The 25,529-nt window shown below is 42.2% G+C and overlaps 1 protein-coding gene and 1 long non-coding RNA gene across 5 annotated transcripts; one reads left to right on the top strand and one right to left on the bottom strand.

Moving 5' to 3' along the window:
- Positions 1-437: 437 nt before the first annotated feature.
- Positions 438-24,562, top strand: PUS7 (pseudouridine synthase 7). 3 transcript variants are annotated; one of them, XM_068160885.1, is made up of 17 exons: positions 438-569; positions 4,079-4,557; positions 6,349-6,445; positions 6,555-6,656; positions 7,541-7,685; positions 12,378-12,395; positions 14,259-14,370; positions 15,509-15,586; positions 16,480-16,608; positions 16,818-16,943; positions 17,206-17,267; positions 17,847-18,007; positions 18,835-18,961; positions 20,202-20,303; positions 21,653-21,782; positions 22,704-22,795; positions 23,494-24,562. In XM_068160885.1, exons 2-17 carry the CDS (start codon positions 4,193-4,195, stop codon positions 23,628-23,630), a joined length of 1,983 nt encoding a protein of 660 aa, XP_068016986.1. In that variant the 5' UTR covers positions 438-569; positions 4,079-4,192; the 3' UTR covers positions 23,631-24,562. The 3 variants fall into 3 exon arrangements, with proteins under 3 accessions (XP_068016986.1, XP_068016987.1, XP_068016988.1); XM_068160886.1 differs by having other exon boundaries at positions 6,349-6,433; positions 23,494-23,636; XM_068160887.1 differs by lacking the exon at positions 12,378-12,395 and having other exon boundaries at positions 441-569; positions 6,349-6,433; positions 23,494-23,636.
- LOC137452466 (uncharacterized) lies at positions 496-24,626 on the bottom strand. Of its 2 annotated transcripts, XR_010990095.1 has the most exons (5): positions 24,441-24,626; positions 22,013-22,138; positions 7,197-7,276; positions 3,614-3,731; positions 496-1,462 (listed from the first exon to the last, which is right to left on the bottom strand). It is a non-coding gene; the product is annotated as an uncharacterized lncRNA (long non-coding RNA). The 2 variants fall into 2 exon arrangements; XR_010990096.1 differs by lacking the exon at positions 22,013-22,138 and having other exon boundaries at positions 496-1,511; positions 24,441-24,540.
- Positions 24,627-25,529: the final 903 nt, after the last annotated feature.

The following is a 25,529-nucleotide window of genomic DNA, read 5'->3' as shown; positions in this document are numbered from 1 at the left end:
AGATGCTTCAGACTGTTTTTTGCCCGCGAAGGAGTCGTCAGCAGGTCAGTGGTGATGGAAGCCCGTGCAAAACCAGCTCTCGGGGGTGTCACTGCCTCCCAGCCCTCATCAGAAGCCGCCGGGGCCGCCGCTCCCCACCACGCACCCGCGCGGCTGGCCCAGCGTGGAAAGACTTCAAACACACACGATTAGGTTGAAGCGAGGCGCCCTGCTAATAGCATCTCGCTACGGGGGCACCTCCCTCATTCCGCGTTAGGACTCCGCTCAGTGGCCAGCGCTGACGATTATTCGACCCTTTTCTTTCCGCGAGGGACCCGAACCACGTACCGTACGGCAGCGGCTCAGCGGAAGCCGGCCGCGGCACAGAGGTACTACCCCCAGCAAATGCCGGGAGCCAGGGCCCGGCTCACCGACCGGGCCGCGCTGGGCCGGGCCGGCCGGGGGCGGGCACAGGCAGGAGGCCGCCTCCGCACACGAGAAGCTGGGGCGGGCCCACGCTGTTGGCTGCGCCCACCGCCTTCTTTCACGCGGTGCTTGGCCCCGGCCCACCCGCTAGTGCCAGCGTGCGGGTAAGTGGCATCCCCTCCCCGGTTTATGCCTGCCTGCGGGCGGACAGGTGCCCTCCCCCGGTAGACATAGCTAGCTAGGGCTTCTCGGCGGGCGGGAGCTGCGGCCTCCGCGGCGGGGCCAGCTCTCAGCCCGGGCGTGGGGCCAGGGCGGCGGGCGAAGGGGGAAGGGAGGGCTCAGTCCCGGAGCAACTTCACCCAGCCAGGCTTTCTCTGGCCCACCCCAGGGCTCTCGCCTGGAGTGGCTAGGTAGGGCGAGTGGCAGCCGCGCGGTGCCACGGCCGTAGCTGCAGCTCTTTGCGCCCGCCCCATCTCCGCTTATCCTCGCTTTGCCCCGGCAGCTTCGGGACGGGCAGCGGCAGAGCCGGGCCGCGAGACCTGTCGCCGCTCTTCCGGCCGCGCCGCCCAGAGTGCTGCTAGCTGCAGCTGCCTGATTCGCCCTCCCGATACCGCGTCGCCGCCGCGCCGGTGCCCAGCCCGCATGGCTGGGGACGCCGCTCGCTCCCGGCCGAGTGCCCCTTTGCTGCCCCCCGAGGGGTTGCTTTCGGGTGCTGCTGCATCATCTTGGTACCCGTCACTCGCCTTGTAATCCTATCTACCTCGTCTCATGGTGAACCAGCTTCCTACCCCGGGCTGGCGTGCGTCTACTCTTTTTATTTGCTATCCTAAGTACCCCTTGGCTCCTGCTAGCTGGTGTGTCTGCCGGATAGATACCACACCAGAAACAAAAGCGCTTTTTTTAATTTTAATTTTTTTTCTTTCTTTTGTTTTTTTTTTTTCTTTTTTAATTCTTCTTCCAGAGGAGATACTCAAGTCCTTTATTTGTAGTAGTAACTCCTGTCTGCTGAAACATGGTCTCTGTCGAAATTGCTGCGGAGCTGTTCTTCATGCAGTTTCTGGCATTTACAGAAACGTTTGCTAGGAAAAGGAGCTGCTGTTGAGCAGCTGTCACAAAATAACAAATGCCCCTTAATAGCAATCTGCACAAGATAGACAGCATGTGCCCCTCTTCAACTTTCTCTTTCAAGTAATTACCCTGCCACCATTTGGCACGGGATAATTCTTTGCTGTATGTGAGGCATTCCTCTGCTGTGAGAACAGGCTGTATCTGACAATTTTGGAGTATTTGTGGCTAGCTGTTCTAACGGTTTGTATCATTCAATAACTAGGTACTACAATTTTAGTGGAGAAAGATGAGATTTGCTGAATGGTGTTTTGTTTGCCATGCAAAGACATTCACAAGCTGTTTAGAAAGCCTTTTCCACATTTATGCTTTATAACATGGGCTCCAAAAATTTGGATATGTAGGAGAAGCATCTGGAAATTAATGAATTGCTTCTCTTGGCTATGGTTTGGGGTTTTTTTGTTCTTTTTAGAGACGGATCTAACATACTTAGTTTTTATTTGAGGACAAACTGGACTTGGTGCTTTCTGCTTTGCTAACTGTCCTGCTTTCTTTATGCATTTTGTCATCTTTCTCTGCAGGCAATACATACACTGGTTTATGTATCTTCTTATTTACCTTTTGTTTATAATTCCCTCTAGCAGCCTTTTTCAGTTCTTCATCTGAGCAAAACATTTCAGGTGTTTCTAAAGCAGGTGTTCCTGCCTCCATACCCTAAGTTCATGACTCTATAGCAGAAACTCCAGGCAATGAAATCAGCAGTGACTTAACACCTTGGCAGTAACAGTTAGTTAACAACCCAGCACTTGGTGATTACTGAGTTAGTAATGAGTCTTCCTTTAAAATTAAATACAATATGTTGTCTAGTGACTGGAGAAATAATACAGGATGGTGTGTGCAGTTTTAAAATGCTGATATGTGCCTAAATTAATTTCTTAGTAACAGTTGAATCTTATTAATTTAGAAACTTGCCCGTTGTGGGCAAAACTGTCCTGACTGGGGGAGTTAATATCACTTATTGCTACTTAATGTAAACTTTTAATAACTGATTTGGCTAGCAAGATATAAAGATGACAACCAGTTGAACACTTGTGGAAAACTATCCTCCTCCTTCACTCTAGACATCTCCTCTACCCTGACTGTCTCCACAGGTTACACTTCTTTCCTTGGGTGTGATATTGGTGGTGCAGAAGCTTGGGGTTGGTGCATGGAGGTTTCTTTAAGCTGCTGCTTCTTTTTCATTACTTTCACTCCCATGTGGGCCCTTTCACAGGCCATGGTTCCCTCAGGGGTGTCCTGTCTTGGCGTGGGCACCTCTACAGGCCCCAGTCCTCTCAGGGGTATCCCTTTCCCAGTGTGGACACATTCATAGGCTGTAGTCCTCTCAGAGGTGTCGCTGCTCTGGTATGGAGAGCCTCCTTTCAAGAATGCATCCCTTTCCTGTACCTCTCCCTGTGTCTTTTTTAGCACACTGTCACATTTCCTCTGCTTCCCACTGCACTTCCCACTGACAGCTCCTTCCTTCCTTAAATAAGCCAGAGCAAAGGCACTGTGTGCTCACCTGATGGAGCAGGTCAGTTTTGGGAGGTGGTAGGTTTGATTCATTATAGAGCCAGCTGGAATTTGCTATGATTAGCATAGGTCTCTGTTGTGCAGCCCCTTTTATCTTTTATCCCCAACACAGGTGTGTGACAATTGCATGGTGCTGTGAGAAAGGTCCTATTATTGCCTAATTATAGGAATTCTAGTCTCCGTTCAAAAGCAGAGAAAGAAGTCTGAACGTCTTTGCTATAGCTTGCTAAATAGCAATATTGAGTGATGCCACTGGATTGGTAGCACCTTAATGATTGTGCTTGTTATTAACCTGTCAGGGGCAGCTGGTTTCTGTAATGATCCTGTTCCTATCCGTGTTCATACTTGAGGGTTTTTTTCCTGAAAGTCAAGAAGAGATAGTTTTCCTCTCTTTAAGATCTGAAGGTACTGTATCTGCTGACACAAAGGCGGCAGCTCAAGCTGCCAGGGAAAAGTTAAGGACTCTGCTCCACCAGTGTGAATAGTCGTGCTTTTCTCAGAGATCATATCACATCCTTGTCATTTTATTTGTCCCCCACATTCAATGATTATGTTATCTCATCCCTCTTACCTTTTGGTTTGAATTGCTGCCACCTTAACTTCCATGAGGGATTGTGTATGTTAGAAGAGACAAGGTTCCAGGTTTGGGGGAATCAAGCTGCTCTCTCTTGGTCCTTGCAAGACAGAATCTTGGTAGAACAAGGAGTAATTGAGAAGTAGTAATGTTTAACAGAAGGCTTGGAGAACAAAAATTACTTGGGCACTAAATTGCTATTGACAGCAGGCCTGTGTGAACAGGGCTGGATGGGGCTTGGTAAGAGTTGGCAAGAGCGATGATGGTGGTAAATGGTCAATGTAGTATTGAATCCTGCTCTTCCATAGCCTAATATGAATGCTGCCTTGGGTGGGTAGTAAGTCCTCATAATGTCTCACTTCTCTCCTCCCACGTACATATTGTTTCTCGCTGTACAAAATCTTTACTTGATGTTTAACTTAAAAATGCTGAAAGTGATGTGGTTTTCCTGAACTGTTGCAGGGTGTAGAGTCCTCGGAGTGAAGAGACTGTTGGTTGATACAGCCCTTAAGCAGACAGGAAATAAGCCATTCTTCTTGTTTCTCAGGACTTTGTATCCTACACTGTGCCTTAAACATGGAAACTGTAGAAACGAATAGTGTATCCTTGAAACGTCCTCACTCAGAGGATGATGTGGCTAACGCAGACGAAATTAAAAGACAGAAGATTTCACAGAAGTCTAAGACAGGGAATGACTACGAGCAGAGCATCAAGACTGTAACAGAGCAGCCAGACAAATCTCTGCTTGAGGACATGAAAAATGAAATAATCCCCAATGAGTTAAGTGAGGATCAGGAAGATGAGGAACTAGAAGACAGTGATGAAGATGGAGATCCAGAGAGCTTTGCAGATATGATGAAGCACGGACTGACAGAAAGTGATGTTGGCATAACTAAATTTGTTAGTTCTCATAAAGGGTTTTCTGGAATCTTGAAAGAGAGGTAAACTCTATCTTGTTACATATGTTAATTCCTTGTGTTAAGCAGCTGCTTTCTACTCATAGGATGCAAATGGATTATTTGCAAATGCTTGCGAGGTTCATCAATTTCTAGTGCTGAGACTGAAAGGAAGACTTAATGTGGGTCTTTTCTACATTGTGTTTCCCTTTTTTTTCCCAGTTCTTTCCTGTCCAGTGGAGTTCTGAGGAAAGAAGCTGTGTGATAGAAATACAGGACGACACTGACCTTTGCTGTTTGTGTTGCTGTCTGGCAGCATACATATAGCATAAAACTTTATGTAGGATACCCACTTTTTGCACCAGTTTTCAGTGCTGATACAAGGTGCACAGGAGAAGGGTATTAAATCATCCCTCTTTGGTTCTTTGCTTTTCTGATTTTTTTTCTTCTTTCTTCTTTTTTGTGCTGGTGTCTTTCAACACCTGTATCGTCAGGTGGTCCATTAGACTTCAAATTACAGACTGATCAGTTGCAATGTCATTTACAAAACATAAAAGGGAGTTTTATAACTAATAGTGTGGAATTCCAAATTATATACTTAAGAATTTGGGGGCTTAGTAACTTTTGAAATGAAACTTCTGGTTTTAAAAAATTCCATAACATATTTGAATAAAACAGAATGCATACACAAAACTCACTGAAGTGAGAATCATTGTTGCCCTGACTTGGCAAAACAGTTAAGGATGCCTTGTGTACACATCAAGAAGTCCCTCTTCCTACGTACTGGCTTCCTATATAGATAATTTTGCATAATAAAGTGGTATGTACATACTGTATTTAATCTTTGTATGCAGTATTAAGCAGCTAGCATAATACTTCACCAGGGGGACATGGCCTGTGCTGAAGCTCCTGTGAAATACGCCAGTTTTGAACTGAAGTGGCCAAAGGTAGCCATTTGTGGGCTCACAATTTTTCTTTGATGCTAGTTTTTAACACCTGTTGTTAATTAAGTCCTGGCAATTTTATGGTAGCAGTCACTAGCAAGTCTAGAAAGCTACATGTAGTAAGAAAGACGACACACAGCCCTCCTCAGGAAGGAACACTTAATGGTATGATGTATGGCAAACAGGGCTTGGGGGGAGATAGTGTAGAAACATTCCTACGTTGAAGTTTCATCTTTCAAATTCATAAACTAAGATTTTTTTTGTTTCCTTTTACAAGGAAATTCTACTTAAAATAATTTAACAATTGCAACACAGACTATGCTCTGTTGAAGTCAGGATGTTTTAATTATTGGACGTAGTGACTTGATTGAAAATGTCACAGTCAAATTCTTTGCGCTGTTACAGACAGAGTAACTGTTCATTTGAAAGATGTTCTCTGTAGTTGCTGAGCTGAAATTGTCCTGAGGAGTGACCAATATGCTCTTTATCCCACAGGTTATTTGAAGTGACAGAGTTCTTGTGTTCACATTTCAGCAATGTAGTAGAGTCTGGGGACTGAGGATGTGCATTACTGATCACTGCAAGCTAGTGAGAAAAGTCCTCAGAGTAACTACAGCAGGTCTTTGGTTATCTGCAAAGAAATCTGCTGTGTTTAGATAAACCAGACTGTTTTTCTGTATTCTTGTGGTATCCTTCTGAGGGGTGGGAATAAGTACAGCTTTCTCTACAGTTCAGGGTTCTTTTATGTAAATTGAATTATGTGAAGTCAAAATTCCTGAGTGAATTCTGCTAACAAACAGCTTATTGTGAAAGGCCTTTATGTGAGGTGGGACATTTCTTTATGTATGTATTTATTTAAATTTCATATTTAATACGTGTTTCTTCCTATCAGATACTCTGACTTTGTTGTCCATGAAATAGGCAAAGATGGACATGTGAGCCATTTAGATGACTTTTCTGTTCCAGTGGATGATGAGGTAAATTTTGAGGTAAAGATTCAGTAACGATCATGCTCCTTTAGCAAAAATATTCAAAGGCTAGAAGTTGCTCTGTGATAGTTGTTAGATGTTTGTTTTTCTTCCCCGAAACATGTATTAGGACCCATCAGAAGAAACATTTACAGTTTTGTCAGAGGAAGACAAACAGCGTTTAGAGGAGCTCCAGCTTCTTAAGAATAAGGAAACTAGTGTTGCCATAGAGGTAAAATTAATAAATCACCTGGGGGTGGGGGATGGGAATAGGATGAGAGAGTGAGGAGAAGGTGTGTGCATTCTAGTGCATGTAAGGTGTAAGAGCAGTTTGAAGATCATGCAACAGGTAGTAACAAAATGTTTCCAGTCTAAAGTTTAGTTCGGTAAAGCTTTACGGATGTACTCAAATTCACACACAAGTTGTTGTTTTGATTTCTGTGGGACTGTACACATGAACTCAAAGATGTGTCCTAATTTCTATGGTGTTAAAATTTTCTTGGAGTATTTTGATTTTCTGCATAGCTGTATTTTCTTAGAGTAATTATGTAAGAAGGATTAAATGAAACATCCATCCTGATGAAAGACTTTTTCATGGTCAGTGTTTAGTGTTTTAACAGAAAAGAAGATAAATATGCAAAATCAAACGAAAAATTGGTATTTTAAAACATCCCAGAATGATTGTTAGGCTAAATTAGGGACACAGACACATAGGATTAAATCTAGTAATTTCAAGTAAACATTTGCACATTAAATAACATAATAATCTTACCTGGGTGTTTTTTGGTTTTGTGGTTGTGGTTTTTTTTCCTCTTAAATACATAGCGAAGAACTTCAGTTTGCCAGAGTTTTCTATAGAAGAAAGTATTTTATTAAGCACAAAAGAGGGGAGTAAGTCTTTGTAATTTTATGAGTGTTGAGACTGCGGTATGTAGCAAAGACACTAATTTTCAAACTAACCGTAATAAATAGGCCATGCTTTTGAAAATATACCTGTGCAGTACTTAGTGTGATTTCAGAAGTCTTCTTTAGGCATTGCAAAATTTAATGCTTAAGAAAATCTCTCCCCTTTTGCATCAGTTCATTTTGTTTCTGCGTACATGTGTATCAACACAGGTAATTGAAGACACCAAAGAAAAAAGAACAGTTATTCATCAGGCTGTGAAGTCCTTGTTTCCTGGACTGGAGACTAAAACAGAAGATCGAGATGGAAAAAGATACATTATTGCTTATCATGCTGCTGGGAAAAAAGCACTGGCAAGTGAGTTTCGGTATCGTGGAAGCTGGGTAAACAAAACGCTAAAATTGCCCCCCAATACAACTGGTTAGTCAATAATTCAAGTGGAGGGTTTTCTTCTTTGTAACTGATGAAGTGCATCTAAAGTGACTAGGAACACAAGCAGTGTCTCAAATGTAAATTTCTAAATTTCTACATCAAATACAGATGTGTTAGAAGTGAGAGAATCTTTTGCTGTTTCAGTGGGTAAAAGGAAAACAGAGGCTTTATTTTCAGTATTGTTTGAACTTAGCTTTCATGAATTTTACTGTAGGTGTAAGTGTGCCTTGTGGAAGTAAAAGGCTGTAGCTGAAACGCTCACATTACACTGCCAGTCAGTGTAATCCTGATTCTCCTGAAAATCCATGACAAAATTTTCAATGACTTGAGTAGAGGAGGAGGTGCCCTCTATGTCAATAGCCAGTTGGAATCAGTGGAGCTCCACCTGGGGAGGGATGATGAGCTGGTTGAGAGTGTATGGGTTAAAATTAAAGGCAGGACAGGGGAAGGAGATATTACTGTGGGGGTCTCCTACAGGCCCCCTGACCAGCAGAACCAAGCAGATGAGGCCCTCCACAGGCAAATAGAAGTGGCTTCCAGGTCACAAGCCCTGGTCCTCATGGGTGATTTCAACCACCCGGACATCTGCTGGAGGGACAACACAGCAAGGCACCAGCAATCCAGGATGGTCCTGGACTGCATAGAAGACAACTTCCTCCTCCAAATGGTAGAGGAACCAACAAGAAATGGTGCTATGCTGGACCTTGTTCTCACCAGCAGGGAAGGGCTGGTAAGCAATGTGAGGCTCAGAGACAGCCTTGGCTGCAGTGACCATGAAGCAGTTGAATTGAATCTCCTCAGGGCAATCAGGAGGAAGTATTCCAAGCTCACGACCCTAGACTCTAGGCGTGCAGATTTTGATGGCTTCAGGGATCTGCTAGCCAAAGTGTCCTGGGACAAAGCCCTGGAGGGAAGAGGGACCCAGGACAGCTGGTCAGTATTCAAGGACCACCTCCTCTGTGTCCAGGAGCTCTGTATACCAACAAAGAGAAAAGCAGGTAAGAATGCTAGGAGGCCTGCCTGGATGAGCAAGGAGCTACTGGACACACTATTACTTAAAAGGAAACTCTACAGGCAGTGGAGAGAAGGACAGGTAGAACAGGGGGGAGATAAGGAAGCTGCCCGAGCAGCAAGAGTCCTGGTTAGGAAAGCCAAAGCAGAGTTTGAATTGAATCTAGCCAGGGAGATTAAAGGGAACACTAAGAACTTCTACAGGTATATTAATGGGAAGAGGAAGACTAGGGAAGGTGTGGGCCCCCTCAGAAAGGAAACTGGTGACATGGTCACAAGTGATGAGGAAAAGGCTGAGGTGCTCAATAACTTCTTTACCTCAGTCTTCACTGCAAGGGCCTCTAGCCACACTCCTGATGTTATGGAAGACAATGCCAGGGACAGGGAGGAAGAACTGCCCATTGTAAGTGAAGATCAGGTTCGTGATCACCTGAAGAACCTGAAAGTGTTCCAAGTCCATGGGACCCAAAGGGATATACCCACGGGTGCTGAGAGAACTGGCAGCTGAGGTTGCTAAACCCCTCTCTATTATATTTCAAAAGTCATGGCAGCCTGGGGCAGTCCCCACAGACTGGAAAAGGGGAAACATTGCCCCCATCTTCAAAAAGGGTAAGAAGGAGGAACCAGGGAACTCCAGGCCAGTCAGTCTCACCTCTGTGCCTGGAAAGATCATGGAGCAGATCCTCCTGGAGTCACTACTGAGTCAGAAGAGTAGTGAAGAAGTGATTGGGAACAGTCAGCATGGCTTTGCCAAGGGCAAATCCTGCCTGACAAACCTGGTGGCCTTCTATGAGCAGGTGACAAAATTAATAGATGAGGGGAGAGCATCTTATGTCATTTCCCTGGACCTGAGCAAAGCCTTCGACACTGTCCCACACCACATCCTGGTCTCCAAACTGGTGACACATGGGTGTGATGGGTGACCACTAGATGGATAAGGAACTGGCTTGATGGCCGCACCCAAAGAGTGGCTGTCAATGGCTCCATGTCCCAGTGGAGGCCTGGGTCAAGCAGAGTCCCTCAGGGATCAGTCCTGGGACCAGGCTTGTTCAACATCTTTGTGGGTGCCATGGACAGTGGCACTGAGTGCACCCTCAGCAAGTTTGCTGATGACACCAAGCTGTGTGGTGCAGCAGACACGCTGGAGGGAAGGGAGGCCATCCAGAGGGACCTGGACAGGCTGGAGAGGTGGGCACAAGCCAACCTCATGAAGTTCAATAAGAGCAAGTGCAGGGTCCTGCATCTGGGTCGAGGCAATCCCAGGCACAAATCCAGGCTGGGCAGGGACTGGCTGGAAAGCAGCCCTGAGGAGAGAGACTTGGGGGTGCTGGGGGAAGAGAAGCTGAACAGAAGCTCTCAGTGTGCACTTGCAGCCCGCAAAGCCAATCAGATCCTGGGCTGCATCAAGAGAAGTGTGGCCAGCAGGTCAAAGGGAGGCGATCCTCCCCCTCTACTCAGCCCTGGTGAGACCCCACCTGGAGTACTGTGTCCAGTTCTGGAGCCCCTATTACAAGAGGGATGTGGAGGTGCTGGAATGTGTCCAGAGCAGGGCCATGAGGATGATCAGAGGGCTGGAGCACCTCTCCTATGAGGACAGACTGAAGTAGTTGGGGCTGTTCGGTCTGCAGAAGAGAAGGCTCTGAGGTGACCTAATTGTGGCCTTCCAGTATCTGAAGGGGGCCTACAGGAAGGCTGGGGAGGGACTGCTCAGGATCCCTGGTAGTGATAGGACTAGGGGGAATGGAATGAAGCTGGAGGTGGGGAGATTCAGGCTGGATGTGAGGAGGAAGTTCTTCACCGTGAGTGGTGAGACCCTGGAATGGGTTGTCCAGGGAGGTGGTTGGGGCCCTGTCCCTGGAGGTGTTAAAGCCCAGGCTGGATGAGGCTCTGGCCAGCCTGATGTAGTGTGGGGTGTCCCTGCCCATGGCAGGGGGGTTGGAACTAGATGATTCTTGTGGTCCCTTCCAACCCTGACTGGTATTATGATAAGCACCCATTTTTTTTCTCAGAGTTAGTTTGATACAACCATAACGTATTTGCCATGATCTGTAAGGCTACTTCTGCTTCCAGTACTAAATATGTTTGCAGAAAATTATCTTTGTTCATTAGAAATCCCAGTTACTATTTTTGAATAATTAAAGTAACGAAGGATTTTCAAGATGAAGTGTTACCCACCTTATGCTCTTGCCAAGCACTGTTTTGGCTACTGGGGCTAAATTAATATGTTTGTATCTTTTAATGTTATTACAAAATTGTTGCTGCTGTAAATTGAGAGGGTCATCTGCATACAGAATGTTGCACATTTAACAAAAGGTATTAAGGTTTGGTTTGGTTTAAACTGATGACATGCCTGTGTAATTTCAACCTACTGCAGATGTCAGAGTTTAAACCTAGCACAGTAATTTTGAAGATGAAGGAGATGGGAAAAGATAGAGACAGTTTAAAATTGGAACTAACACTGTCTCCACATTCAATTTATCATAGAATCAACAAGGTTGGAAAAGACCTCAAAGATCATCAAGTCCAACCTGTCACCCAAGACCTCATGCCTACTACACTATGGCACCAAGTGCCATGTCCAATCCCCTCTTGAACACCTTTAGTTACTCTGTTTCTAAGACTTGTCCTAAGCAAATACTGGAATGTTGTGCTTTTATTGATACAATGATACTGTGTTGATTTATTTAACAATATTTAGAAGATGTGTATGTTTGCATGCTTCATGCATGGGGTACCTATACTTACCAGCACAAATTACTCCTCAGCTAGTTTTGTTCTTTGTTGGTTTGCAATGGTTTTACTTCCACCTTTTCCTTCTGCTGATTCTGTTCTTTAACCATTACTACAGTCAAATGGTTGTTACTAAGCCGACTAGTCTGTTTTAAGAGATACTGTATAGAAGAATTTAAGTATTTGAAACTCACTGAAAAGAATTTAGTGATGCTTCTCCAGGATTGCAATATTATCTGGAGCACCATCTTGTGATGCAGAGAAGCATCATCTTAAACTTGGCTTCCTGAGCTGTGATGCTACAAATGCCTGTGTGTGTTGGTGGAGATGTGAAGTTTCAGTGAGTGTGTGTAAATGACAATGAATGTAGGATCTAAGAGTGCAAGTTCTTTTTAGTCAGGATTAAATTTATCTTTCATGTTTGTATGGATATGCATACGTCTTGGTCTTGAGCAAAATTTCAGGAGTGTAGAACATACAACTATTAGCTGAGATACCTGATTACTTTTGGTGATAATCTAAAAGGGTTACCAAACATACTTTCCTAAAATTTAAAATTGGAAGCTGCTTTATGTCTATAGTAAATTTACACCTAACATACTTAAAGTCCCACCTCATTAAATTGTCAATAAATTGGTGTTTCATCATCGTCTACAAATGAAGTTTGTTGCATCTTCCATATGTTCACTGTTTGCCTCTGCACGATTCCATTGCATAACTGTCTAAATGGTTGTCATCCACCATCTAACTGTTGGATGCTCCCTGAAACAAACAATCCCATAACCATAAACCTGCATGTTCACCTCTAAAAACCCTTTGACAGTCTAAAAATTAAATGCTGCTCTTTTGTGCTCTTTATGCTGTGCATTGGGACAGAGGTCAGAACTGCAACAGGTAAGAGATACTGACATTTCATGCTAACAAAATGAAATGCCAACCATTATGACCTCCTAAACAGTGAAAAGACTGGCCCAACTAGTAACCATTCTTTAAAAAGAACCCTACACGTACACAATGCTTAAAATTCCTTGAAACGGCCAAGAATTTGGCTTGTGCTACCTCTGTCTTTGTGCAGTATAGGCAGTAGGCATTCAGTGCAGAGAAGGCCTGCCAGTAACAAGTGATGTGAATTATCAGTTTTGACACTCCTGTGTGAAATCTGTGGTAATTTTTCCATTGGTTTAATTAAGACAGGCCTTTTCCCTTTAGCCTTGTATTCCACACACCACTATCTGCATTTATACAACTTTAAAAGTATTTATCATGCATCCTGATATTTAAAAAGAACTTCTAGCCCTCAAGCTGCTGCAAAATATTTGGAGTAAGTGCTTCAAAATACAATTTTACTGTAAAAAAATTTAACATGGCTTTGAAATAGCCGTAAGAACTGCAAACTGTCCCTCTGATCAGTCTACCCAATAGACTTACTGCTTGAGGACTAGTTAAATATTGGGTTTGGAGCTGCAGCCCCCCTGTACTCGGCATGGCCAGCAGTGCAGTGGAAAGGCAGATGGCTGTGATGTGCAAAGTGTGAGGAGACCATTGACATGTAGTGTCTATAGAGTATGTTTAATCTAGCGTAGATTAGGGCTCACTTTTCGAAGGGTGTTAAATGACCATGGGCAAGTCGGATTAAAGGCCATCTGGAGATTTTCTTTGTGAATCATGCTCTGTTCTCTTCCTTTCTGACTACTGAGTTCTTCTTGAAGGACCGTGCTCTTCAGCCTGAGTATGGCTTTTTCAGTTAGCTTTTGCTGTTACAAAAATCACTTAAAGCCCTTTTTGTTCAAAACCAGAAATGTCTGCTGTGTGGTTTCCAAGAGATAAGGGATTTCCTATTTAAAACAAATCCTTAGTTTTGGTCTTAACAAAATAAAGAATTTATAAACAGAGCACCTCAAAATTGTTTGCTAAACCTCTGTGGAATCAATCCTCCTTCCCTCTAATGCCATCAGCGTTGGGTCATAAAAGGTAGGATTTGTCTGTGGAGGATTTTGTGTGCCGCAAAAAGTTTTCTTTCCTCTCCAAGAAATGACAAGTAGTTGTACAGCGTTGTACATCAGTTGTTCAGTCTGCAGCAGCTGAAGTTACCTTGCCCTCCGGCCTTCTCTAAACACAGCATGGTATCTAGCTTGAATTATTTGTTAATGTCTTTATTGTGCTAGATTTCTCTCTCCTGCAGGACTTTTAAAAATCACCTTAAAGGTTTTTTTTTGTGAGGATACTTTTGTTTAGATCCTTTGTGGAGATAAAATCCATGCTTGTACATGACAGAAAAAAATCCTACAGAAATACCAGACGTGTTAGTACTATAAATAATAATTGTTGTCTTCCCCCAAACAGGCCTCTAATGGTCCTCATCTATCAATTCTAGAAGGTGCTAGATGAAATGTAGAATGACTTTTGTTGCTCAAAGTCAGCTTAACAGTGTTTGTGAGAAATTTAATCAGGAAGTACAGCAGTTAAATGATTGGGGTGCATTTTTAGATACTTTCATGATCAAGAAATTGTCATAATTTCATTCAAGATTTTCTAGGTGATAGGATTAAAGAGAAGTTTACAGCCTGGTGTAAGGGAAGGTCTTTTTCAGTGTGGTGTCAGTTGTCATTTTCTTCTCTTTTTTTTTCCCTTAAGGCAGATGGAAATTAGCAGAAATTGAGTCTTGCATATTTGTTTTAAACGTAGCTGCAATGGTAAAGATATTAGTCACATTATAAAAAATGACACTATAAAAATGTTAATATTTTGTTTTTAAAGATCCAAGAAAACACTCTTGGCCAAAATCTAGGGGAAGCTACTGCCACTTCATACTGTACAAGGAGAACAAGGATACCATGGATGCCATTAATGTCCTATCCAAATTTTTAAGGTAAGGTTGTTGTTTCTGCCAGCCTGGCGTGCCTGGAGCTCTCTGTTTGTCTCATGTTACTGTAATGTGTTGCTCTTACGTAATTCTGAAGCATAACAGGTGCTTACTATTGCCTAATTTGTAGCCAGTATTATTTTAGAATATCAAACTGGAACTTGTTAAGTTTTGGAAAGAGACAAGATATGTAATAATTATCTATATATACATACCTACAAGTCTGTCTATCTAGATATAATCCAAATAAATTCAAAAGACTGTACTCCACTACTTCAGTGGATAAAGGTCCACAATTGAAGTTGGCTGAGCCTCAATGTGCATAAACTGAATTCAAAGCGTTTTTTTTTTCCTCCTCCCCTTTGTGAATATATGCATGTGTGTAATGAGACTGTCAGAGAATATGCTGATAAGTTCCTAAGCAGTTACAGTTGATAAACTGTTGTTCCAGGTATTAATTTCTCTGTGGCAGCACACAGTCTAGTTCCTTTCACCCCACCAAGTGTGGCAACAAAAAGATTTGTTAAAGGCATGGTGTGAACGCAGTGAATTGCAGAGGAAAGGCTTTTTCGAAATTGGCACAACTCAGTCATTTACTTGGAGAGGCACTTCCCCATTTGTACTCTTTCCCTTTTCCCTTCCTGTGCTAAAGCAGTGTCTGTAATCTAGACTTTAACCGGCATCCTACTAGTATTTGTATGTGAGAACAAAATAATAGGAGTGTAGTTGATGGAAAAATGTATGTAATGGCAATCTTGCTGCTCTCTGGTGTTTGTAGCTGGAATAACTGGAAATACTCAGAGGCTAACAGGCTGTAACGTATGAAGTTGTAACAGGTTAATGTGCTGTAGCATAGTAACCTGCCTGTCTCCCCCCAGCGCAGAACGCAAAACCTCTGGGTTGAGATAAAGAGAGTGAGATAAATTTAATATTAATGAGATCTCATAACATAATGCACGATTGCCTTAGCTTAGTCTGCTTGCAGAAGTAGTACATTGAAATGCAGGAAAATAACCAATAACATATTTATATGTTATGTCTATATTTAATATAGAACATTAATAATATAGCTAATTAAGATGAAAATGTTGTTTGATCTGTGCCTGTTTTAATATAGGCAATACTTATTACTGTTGCTTTTCAGAGTGAAGCCAAACATATTTTCCTACATGGGAACTAAAGATAAAAGGGCAATAACAGTTCAAGAGATTGCTGTTCTTAGGTAAGTGAAAGTCTACTTAAACATTTGCACTCCTACCATGGTAGCTTGAATATCTCACTAAATATCTTGAAGACCCAGTACGTGTGTGACGCAAATGGCACATTCAGGTCCTGATCTTGTAAAAGACATGCATTAATGAAGATGCTGTAATCCTTTTATATTCTGTGGTGGGTGCTAGTGTTTTCAGTCAGTGGTGCTCTGAGTCATAGGCCTGGGTACGTGTATATGGCTGAAGCAGCAGGCCAAATTGTCTACTTGCTCTTATGCTGAGTGGCTCCCATATAATGACAGAAAACAGAATAACAGTGAAAATTACACTGCATTTCCTTCCTATTGTTTCCCCCTTCCCCACCTGGAATCCTATTTACTTATTAACTGTCTAAACAGTTCCAGAGAAAGGTAACTCCCAGTGGTTTGTATGTGAATATGTTTGCACATAAAAAAAGGAATTACAAATTTTTGAATCATGAGGTGTTGGACTTGATCTCCAGAGGTCCCTTCCATCCCCTAACATCCTGTGATATTCCTTGATCTGCACTAAGCTTACACAGTGCCTACTAATTCTGTATTTATGGCTGTGCTAACTGGAGTGTGTTCATACTGTACTCACAGCATAGTTCAGCTGGTGCAGTGCAGCATACAACAGTATTGCAACATCTTTTTTTTGCCTGCATACTGTAACAGAGATGTGAAAAGACAGTGCTAACAGTCACACTATGCCTTGATAATTATCTTTTCTTTTCTTTTAGATAATTCATTAAAATACTTTGAAAAGGTAACAACAGAAAACTGAGGAGCTGGACCCACTGCATTTTGTTTTGAAATGCCAGATGTTAGATATTTATTTAATTCTCTGCTTTTCTAAGTGTAGGTTGCTCACTGTTTCTTTTTAGAATCACTGCACAAAGACTTGCTCATTTGAACAAATGCTTGATGAACTTCAAATTAGGAAATTTCAGTTACAAGAACCATCCACTGAAATTAGGAGAGCTGCAAGGGAACCACTTCACAGTTGTTCTCAGGTAACACATCGGTACATATTTAGACAGTTCTGTTACAAATTGTTATTTCTTGGAATAGCTAAGAGATACCATCTTGTGTTAGAAAAAAGATGAAAAGTCCAGCTGGCAAACATTTACAGAATTTGATATATGCTATATAATGTTGATGCTGAGCTTTATTATTTAAAAATATGTCTATAACTTTTTTTTTTATATATAATTAATGCTAGAAACATAACAGGAACTGATGACCAGATAGAGCAAGCAATGCACTCTCTCAGGGAAATTGGATTCATTAATTACTATGGAATGCAGAGGTTTGGAACCACAGCTGTTCCTACATATCAAATTGGCAGGTATGTGTGGTTTTCATCCTATTTTTGTGCCTATGTAACCTCTAATGGATTTTGGGGATGTTCTTCTAGCATATGGCATGTGCCAATTTTAATTGCAGGTTCAAGAAAGAACCTACCTGCTGAAAAAAGTTCAGGAACGTCTTGCACTACTTTTAATATTGCATAAATCTAAAGACTAAGACTTGTTTTTGTGATAAGTTGGCTATATCTCCTTCAAATATATTTAGTCACTTCATAATATACTTTTCTACTTGAATCTTAGAGCTATTCTACAGAACAATTGGAATGAAGTAATGGATTTGATACTAAAACCAAGACCGGGAGGTAAGAACTGAAAACTGATACACTGAATGTTTCTGCCTCTCCTCCTCCAAGAACTGTATGTTCAGCAAAACCACTTTTAGGATCACAGGATGTTAGGGGTTGGAAGGGACCTTCTGAGATTGAGTCCAACCCCCCTGCCAGAGCAGGACCACATAATTATATAATCTAGTGCAGGTCACACAGGAACCATCCAGATGGGTCTTGAAAGTCTCCAGAGAAGGAGACTCCACAACCTCTCTAGGAAACCACACTGGTTCTTTTAATTTGAAAAGATGTTTGTGAGATTTACATGTGCTAAACTTCAGCCAGTTTGATGGTGGAGAACAGACTCTGCCTTTCTGCTTCTCTTTCATTGCTGTGCAGTTTCTTGCACTTGGAGTGAAAAGGGGCATATTACAATGAATACCTACACACAGGGTCTGCTCAGACTCCACCTGAAACCTTCCAACATAAACCATTCTGTGATTCTGTCAGTCTAATTACTGTGATACTTTAGTTGTTCTAACTTACAGCAAAAGGCGAGATGGATGTTTTTCCGTTCTGTAATAAAACCATTTTTGTTTTACATCCTTGTTCTAGCTGAAAAGGGGTACTTAGTAAAATGCAGAGAAGAATGGGCAAAGACTAAAGATCCAGCAGCAGCCCTCAAGAAACTACCCGTAAAAAGGTGCGTGGAAGGACAGCTTCTACGCGGACTCTTAAAGTATGGAATGAAGAACATAATCTCTGCATTTGGAATAGTGAGTGTAAAAGTGCTGTAGGTATTTACTTGAATAAATGCTCTTTTGATGTTATGATGGATTTGAAATAGACTTACAGATGCTTGATGAGTAGAAGGTTAGTGTAAAAGCGTAACATTGCTTTTTGCTTGAAGCACTGCCATGTGGTAACCCATGACCTCTGTAACGTGCATGTAATGAGCTTTGCAATTTATACAACCATCTCTGGTACATTGGAAGCAATTCAGTTATACTTGGGAACCTTGTCTAGTAAAGATCTGAGAACTGTGAAAAAGTTTAGTTAAGCAGAGAATTTCTGTTTCTTTAAATGTATAAATCACACCGATAATGTGCTGATTAAGTCAGCTTGGCATAGAGCTGGTGGCTTTGCTGACATTTTCAAGCACTGTAATTAAGAACAACTCTTTGGAGGAAAATACCTCATCACCAGCAAATTACCAGGGCCATTGCAGAAGCCACGGAATAAATTCTTCTTTTTTAGTAACACTTCTTTAAGAATAACACTGTTTTCTCCATCTGCAAAGTTTACTTAAGAGTTCAGGAGGTTGAGTATGAATTTGGTGTTTGAGTACAACAAAAATGTAATTTCTAAATACTGCTTAAAAAAAAGCACAAGGAGGTTTGTGTAGATTTCAATGGTATAAAAGCATTATTTCTTCACAAACCTCTCTCCCAAGTAATGAACAAAACCCAAATCTGTATACCAAGAAATTGTGTTTCTGGAGAAGGTACCACTTAAAACATATGTCCTTTCAGTTATGATTGAGAGAAGATAAAACTAATAATAGATCTTTCTAATGTTTCACTTTTTTTTTCTGTACCTCTAGATACCACGAAATAATCGTTTAATGTATATTCATAGCTACCAGAGTTATGTGTGGAATAATATGGTGAGCAAGAGAATAGAAGAGTATGGGCTTAGAGCTGTAGCAGGAGATCTCGTACTTAAAGGAGGTAAATGAGACAAACAAAGCTAGTGATGCTGTGTAGTTCAAATTCCTAGGAAAACAAGACACTTTTACCTGTTTATGTGATACTGGTAAGTTCTTCTACCCCTCTACTTTGCGCTGGTGAGACCACACCAGGAATACTGCATCCAGTTTTGGGCTTCCCAGTTCAAGAGGGACAGAGAACTGCTGGAGGGAGTCCAATGGAGGGCCACAAGGATGACTGTGGGACTTGAGTGCTCATCTCCCGTATAAAGAGAGACTGAGATCCCTGGGGCTATTTAGTCTTGGGAAGAGAAGACTGAGAGGGCATCTGATCAATGTGTACAAACGTCTGAGGGGTGGGTGTCAAGTGGAGGGGGCCAAACTCTTTTTGGTGGTGCAGAGTAACAAGTCAAGAAACAACAGGTACAAGCTTGAACAAGCTCCTCAAGCTGAGGATAATCTTCTTTACTGTGAGGGTAATGGAGCACTGCAACTGGCTGTCCAGAGAGGTTGTGGAGTCTCCTCTGGAGACTTACAAAACCCACCTGGGTGCATTTATGTGTGGACTACCATAAGTGATTCTGCTTTGGCAGGGGGGTTGGACTGGATGATCTTTGGGGGTCCCTTCCAACCTCTCATATACTGTCATACTGTTTTCTCTTCCTTCTCATTTTGATCCAGTGATTTCCAAATCCATTGGCCAGTGTTAGTCAAATTTTTCAAGGAATTGTAAGTTAAGGTATTACACTTCCATGAGCTTGTGAGGGATACAGAAGACAGAATAGGAAGGACTGATTGTTCTAAAAATGAGCTCAGACCTAGTTGAGCTGTGGAGAAGTTGGCACCATGTTCTGAATGTTCTAACCACAGAAGTGTGTTTTCATTAGTATCTTGTAAAGCAGAGGCTCCTTTTAGTTCAAACTGTATTCACTTGGTGTTCTGGCATTTCCCTGGGGTGTGGATATCCACAGTATTTCTCCTTCATGTGCGCCTGATGCCTAGTGAGAGGACTGTTCATCTAGCAGTCCTTACTTCATTCAGCTTTAAAAGTCACTGAAAGCCAGGCTGTGATTCTGCTAGTAATTGTGACAGCCTTGAAGACCGTTACTACTTTTCCTGGAAATGTCTGTTTAGTGGAAGTAAAACACAGTAGTTATCCCTCTCAAAGCAAGCTTATGTCAAGGAAGTGGTTCGGTTTATATTCAGCTAATGCTGTCACAGGCGTCCACACTGCTGACTTCATTTTTCTATCCCGATTGTAGCTACAGCTGTTCATATTGAAGAAGGAGATGTAGATAACTACACTATTCATGACATTGTGATGCCATTGCCTGGATTCGATGTCATTTATCCCAAGCATAAAAGTAAGTCTGATTGTTAACTCAGCTACATTGAAGATGTAACTACTTCAAAATTATTCTTAAAACAAAGATTGGATAATATGCAGCCTTGGTGATCATTGAGACAATAGACTGTTTTGGAGTTCTGATCTCTTACTGTATTCAGGTCAGGGCTTTGTCCTGTCAGGTCTGGAAGTCCTAAGTCTCTTTAAGTTCTCCTCTAAGCCCAGCCCCCTCAGACTCTCTTCATAGGATATAGACTATAACTCCTGGCCTCAGTGGGACTCATCCAAGTTCATCAGCATCTGCTTTGTATTGGACACACTATTCCAAGTGCAAAAGTGCCCAATGAAGACCAGTAATTGTTTTTCCTGGTGTAAATACTGGCCAAGCTTCTGTTGCTGCCAGGGTACTCCAAATCCCAAGTGACTTGTCACTGAAGTTCCTCCCTACTCCCTCTAAACTCTTACAAGAGTTTAGCCATGAGTTCTTTACTTCACCAAACCAGTGTATCCCAATGCTTGTGCTTGTGTTCCTCAATATTTGGTCGAACTTGCTCTTGTATTTGATGGTTCTTAAAACAACAGTCAAGTCTCTTGAGGTTCTGCTTGTCAGAGCTAAGTTCCAGAGCTAGGATCCCATGTATCACTCATCTCTGAAACACTTAGAAGGTAAAGATCTGTTGTGGGGTGTGACACTGAACCATACAGAGTTAAAAGATCAGAAAGAAAAGCTGCTATTTTTTTTGTTCTATAAATACTGGGATTTGCCCACAGTAAGCCTAACATTTCTGCTTAGGATTTCCAACTGCATGAATGAACACTGGCAATGATGCTGTAAATTCAAAAGCACCATTTTAGCTGCAGTTATTCTTGTCTTTCCACTGTCATCCTTGTCTTCCCTAGGTGTGCATGCATATGCCCTTAAGGACACCACCACTGTAATTGAGTTACTTCTCCTGGCAGTGTACTTAAAGGTCCCTAGTGGCTCTCTTAACTTGCTTCACTCTGGAGCTTTTTCAAAGAAAGAGCAATTGATATTTTGGCTTCCCCCCGCCATATAGCTGAGATAAGTCTTGTGAAGTTTAGATAATTGGAAAGGGTGTAAGGGATATCAGTGAAATGGCAGTAAAATACTTGGTAAATTTCATTTTCAGCCCAAGTTTGGATTTGCAAGATTCTTTCTTGAATATTGCCTCTACTGATCAGGTTGTAGAAGCAAATGCTGTAGGTAGTAAGATTTGCAATAAGTAATTTCCAACTTCTGTGTAACATCACACATATGCTGAAAACTACGAAATGCAAGTGAAGGAATGATTCAGGATGTTTCACTTTGCTACACTATACTCTATTAAATATTTTCCTGTCTTACAGTTGGTGAGACCTACAAGGAAATGCTAGCAGCTGACAGTCTTGATATCAATAACATGAGGCATAAAATTAGAGATTATTCACTTTCTGGAGCATACAGAAAGATTATCATTCGACCTCAGAATGTCAGCTGGTAAGTAGGAGAATAAAGCAAATTGCATTTGAATTTATAGCACATGTATGTGGAATGACTTAAGTACAACAACCATTAGACTGACCCATGGGACATACATATAGAATGAAGCATAGGCAGGGAGGAATTTCCCTGTGTCCCCCTCATGTTTGCAATGCAGAGTTGAAGCATAACCTCCCTCCTTTAGTTCTCTGGTTCTGTGATGTGAAATTGTCGAGGCATCTACTCACTTGTTACACTCCTTGTAAGGCTTTGCCTGAACGCTTCATAGATAATTACATTGAAACCATGACAGTAATATTCAAAGCAGGGTTTTTGTAGTCTTACTACTAGAAAGTTGCTCTCCAAGTACCTGTCTGTTGAATCAGAAAAATTTGTGTCACTTAACACCAGCAATTTAATAAGTTTAAGAGATGCAACCTAGTTGTCATATGGCAACACCTTTTAAACAGGTGACTGTACAAATGTGCAGAATGACTTGATCACTGATGCATAAAAAATAATAGGGTGTAGGAGTTAGAAGAATACAAATGTTTACACTTGATTTCATTTAGTCCTGATGTTTAAAACTTATGTACTTCTCAGCTACTTTTCCAGCCTTGTAATTATGTATGGAATTTGTTAAACTAATAGCAGAAAGAGTCAAATATGTATTTAAGCTCTTTCAGAGAAGTTCAGATAGCTTTCTTCAAAATGAAGGTGCTTCCCCTCTTGAAACATTCTTAGAGTTGATACATAAAGCTTTACCAGTTACTGTGCCATGAATGTTGCTTTACCTTATTACAAAATCAATTCAATTTCAGCTTGATCCGCCAAATTGGAATAATGAAATTACAAATATGCACTCATATGAAATAAAATATATATTAAAAATATTCTGAATAATAAAAATAATTAAAACCTTTCATGTATATTATAAAGGGAGGTTGTTGCATATGATGATCCCAGAATCCCATTATTTATTACGGACTTGGATAAGCTGGAAGGAAAACCATTACCGGTTCCTCCTACAGGTAAGGTGATTTTTCTGCTGATATTTGCAGACAGAAGTTTGATCTGGCTGTTGCTTTGAACCACTTCATATTGAGAGCTCTTTTAAGGAAGAATTTTCATTTAACTATACTTTAAATAATGGTATTATAGGGATCCAATGTTAGGTATCAAAACAAGGCCCTTTATTTCTCAAGAGTGTAAGCAATTTTTTCAGTAGTTTGTATTGATGGCTGCATTTTTTTACAAGCATCTGTAAAATTGGTTAAATTATTAAGAATGTCTGTGAAATCAATGAAGGTGAAATTAAGCCACAAAATGTATGCATAAGTATGTATTGTTTGTGCTCAGCATAAGAAACCACTCGAGTACTTGACAGAATTCAATGGCAATTCTTTTAATGTAACTGGTCACATGGTCTTCTGGCACTGCTTTTGAGAAAAAGGGAAGAGGCTAAGGTTTCAAAGACCAAGTTTGGTTTGCCTTTAAAAGAAGAAAACTCACCAAAAAACCCTGCTTTCTTTTGTGGGGAAGCATTAACAAGTTTCTCTACAAAATGCCACTGTGGATTGTAGGTTGGAGTGCAGTGGTTGTTTCGCTTTATGGGTTGGGGAATTGATGGTATAAAATGTCAGTCCAGTTTAGCTGGTATTCAGAGTAAGTGTTGCTTGTGCTTTTAGTAACTCTTTGTTGCTTTGTGTCTCCTTGCCTCTTAAAATAGATGGTAAATTCAGGGCACTAAAGATGGAGTTCTCCCTTCCCCCATCAACTTACGCTACCATGGCCATTCGAGAAGTGTTGAAAATGGACACGAGCATAAAAAACCAGACACAACTGAACACTACCTGGCTACGCTAACTGAACTGCAAAAATGACTTAAGCGTATAAAAAGTGTTTTCCTGTTTACACGTTCTGTATAAATCTTTAGAGATTGGTAGTACAAGATTTGTATTTTTCAAAGTTTTTATTAGTGCCAGCATTTACCTTCAGTAGTCATTTGCAAGGTGGTGGTTGTTAATATAACATTAGTAACTGGTGCTTTTTAATGAGTAAGTTGCTTGAGCTGTAACGTGGGTGCAATATAAGACATGAGCTTGCTGCATTTTTAGACCTGGAAGAATGTTTAGCTTGCCTTTATTTTGTTTGCCAGAAACAAACAAGCACTGGGTATTCTCATGAGTTCAGCACACCGTTAAATCTCTTCAAATACAGGAAATGACACCTTTAAAACGTTAGAGTGAAATTGAGATACTGCTGAAGATTTACATGCCAGGAGTTTTTGCTGGTACCATTTGAGCTGATACGGTAGAAGAGTCCGTTTAAAATCAAGGCATTTTATGTGCTGTAAAGAAGTACAGCTGGTTTTAATTAGGTGGTCTTTTAATTGAGAAATACTTGTGCTTCGCTAATGGCTGTACCAAAGCACGGGTACTGCAAACAATTGAACCTAGACAGACGACCAAGCGCCTATCAGGAATTGCTTCCTTTACACATCTTGGCTATTGCTGGCAGGGCTTGAAGCGCCCCCCTGGTAGAAAAGAAATTAAAATATTATAAAACTGTTCTAAGAAGACACTGTAATTTCAGCCTCTTTTCTTTTGGCTTGAGAAGACCTGCGTTGCTAAAACAACTTAAATGGAAGACAGCCGCCGCCGTTACAGGCCGTACCTGGGTCTCCAGCCCTTGCCCGCCCGTGAGGTACCTCAGGAAAGGACGTGTCCCGAGCGCCTCGATGCGGCGGAGGCCTCTGCGCTTTCCACACCGGAACAAAATGGTCTGCTGCTCGACCTAACGGCGTGATGCCTGCCGGCGCCAGCAGCCCTGTGTCGCGGCGCGGCAGCACTAACCACCGAGGCCGTACCTCCAGCGGTGCCGGAGAGGGGCGGGCAGCGGCCGGCGGTGCGCGTGCGCCCTGCACACACGTGATGGCCTGCGGGGCCGCGCGCGGGTGACGCGGCAGGAGCAGGGCCAGCGATGCGGAAAGCTGACCCAGCAGCGGGGACTCGGGCGGAAGCCTAGCGGCCGGGGACTCGGCCTTAGGGAGCCCTGGCCTAGATCGGAGAGCCCCTGTGCGTTCTGCTGCTCGTCACGCCGTCTTCCGCTGTCTGCGCCCGCTGGCGAGGTCCTTACTGGGTGTCGTCCAGTCTGCGAGCTCGAGGCAGAGCTTGGAGCAGAAGAAGGGCTGCTTTGCCGCCTGATCTGGGTCCTGGGCGCCGGAGGGCCTCGCTTAGCGCCTCCCCGGGGCCCAGAGAGTCTTCTAACGCTCCCTGAGACGGTCTGGCCTCTGGCGAAGGTGGGTGTGCAGCTGCGTGTCTCCTGTATCCTGATGCGTGCCTCTAGCAAGAAAGGAGCGCTGCTTGGGCAGCAGTCTAATGCATTACTACTTGTTTCCATTGCAGCAGACAGCACGGTGCTTTTTACTGTTATTTTATTTATTCACTTAAGCAATGCACTTGGTCTTCCAGTTTGTTCTTTCTGGTGCTCTCTATTGCTTCTCCAACTTTTGCCTGTCAGCTACACCATTTTCTTACTCCTGCTGCCTGTTTAATAGGGGGTTTCACTTGAAGTACATAACAGATAAGAGTGCAAAGATAAAATATCCATTAAAAAATACTATTTTAAAAGAGACATTAAAAAATTGAGAATTGAACTTTGTGGCCTCTTCTGTTGCACTGTGTGATCACCCTCTCAATTTCAGGTCTAGCTTGCTCTCGATGCTGCCAAGCGTATGGGTCAGCAAGTGTCTTGGTTGCACTC

The sequence above is a fragment of the Melanerpes formicivorus genome, unplaced genomic scaffold, assembly GCF_026170545.1.
Source record: "Melanerpes formicivorus ecotype bairdi unplaced genomic scaffold, bMelFor1.0.p_v2 SCAF_54, whole genome shotgun sequence".
Classification (NCBI taxonomy): Eukaryota; Metazoa; Chordata; class Aves; order Piciformes; family Picidae; genus Melanerpes; species Melanerpes formicivorus.
This window is presented reverse-complemented; position numbering and strand designations above follow the sequence as displayed.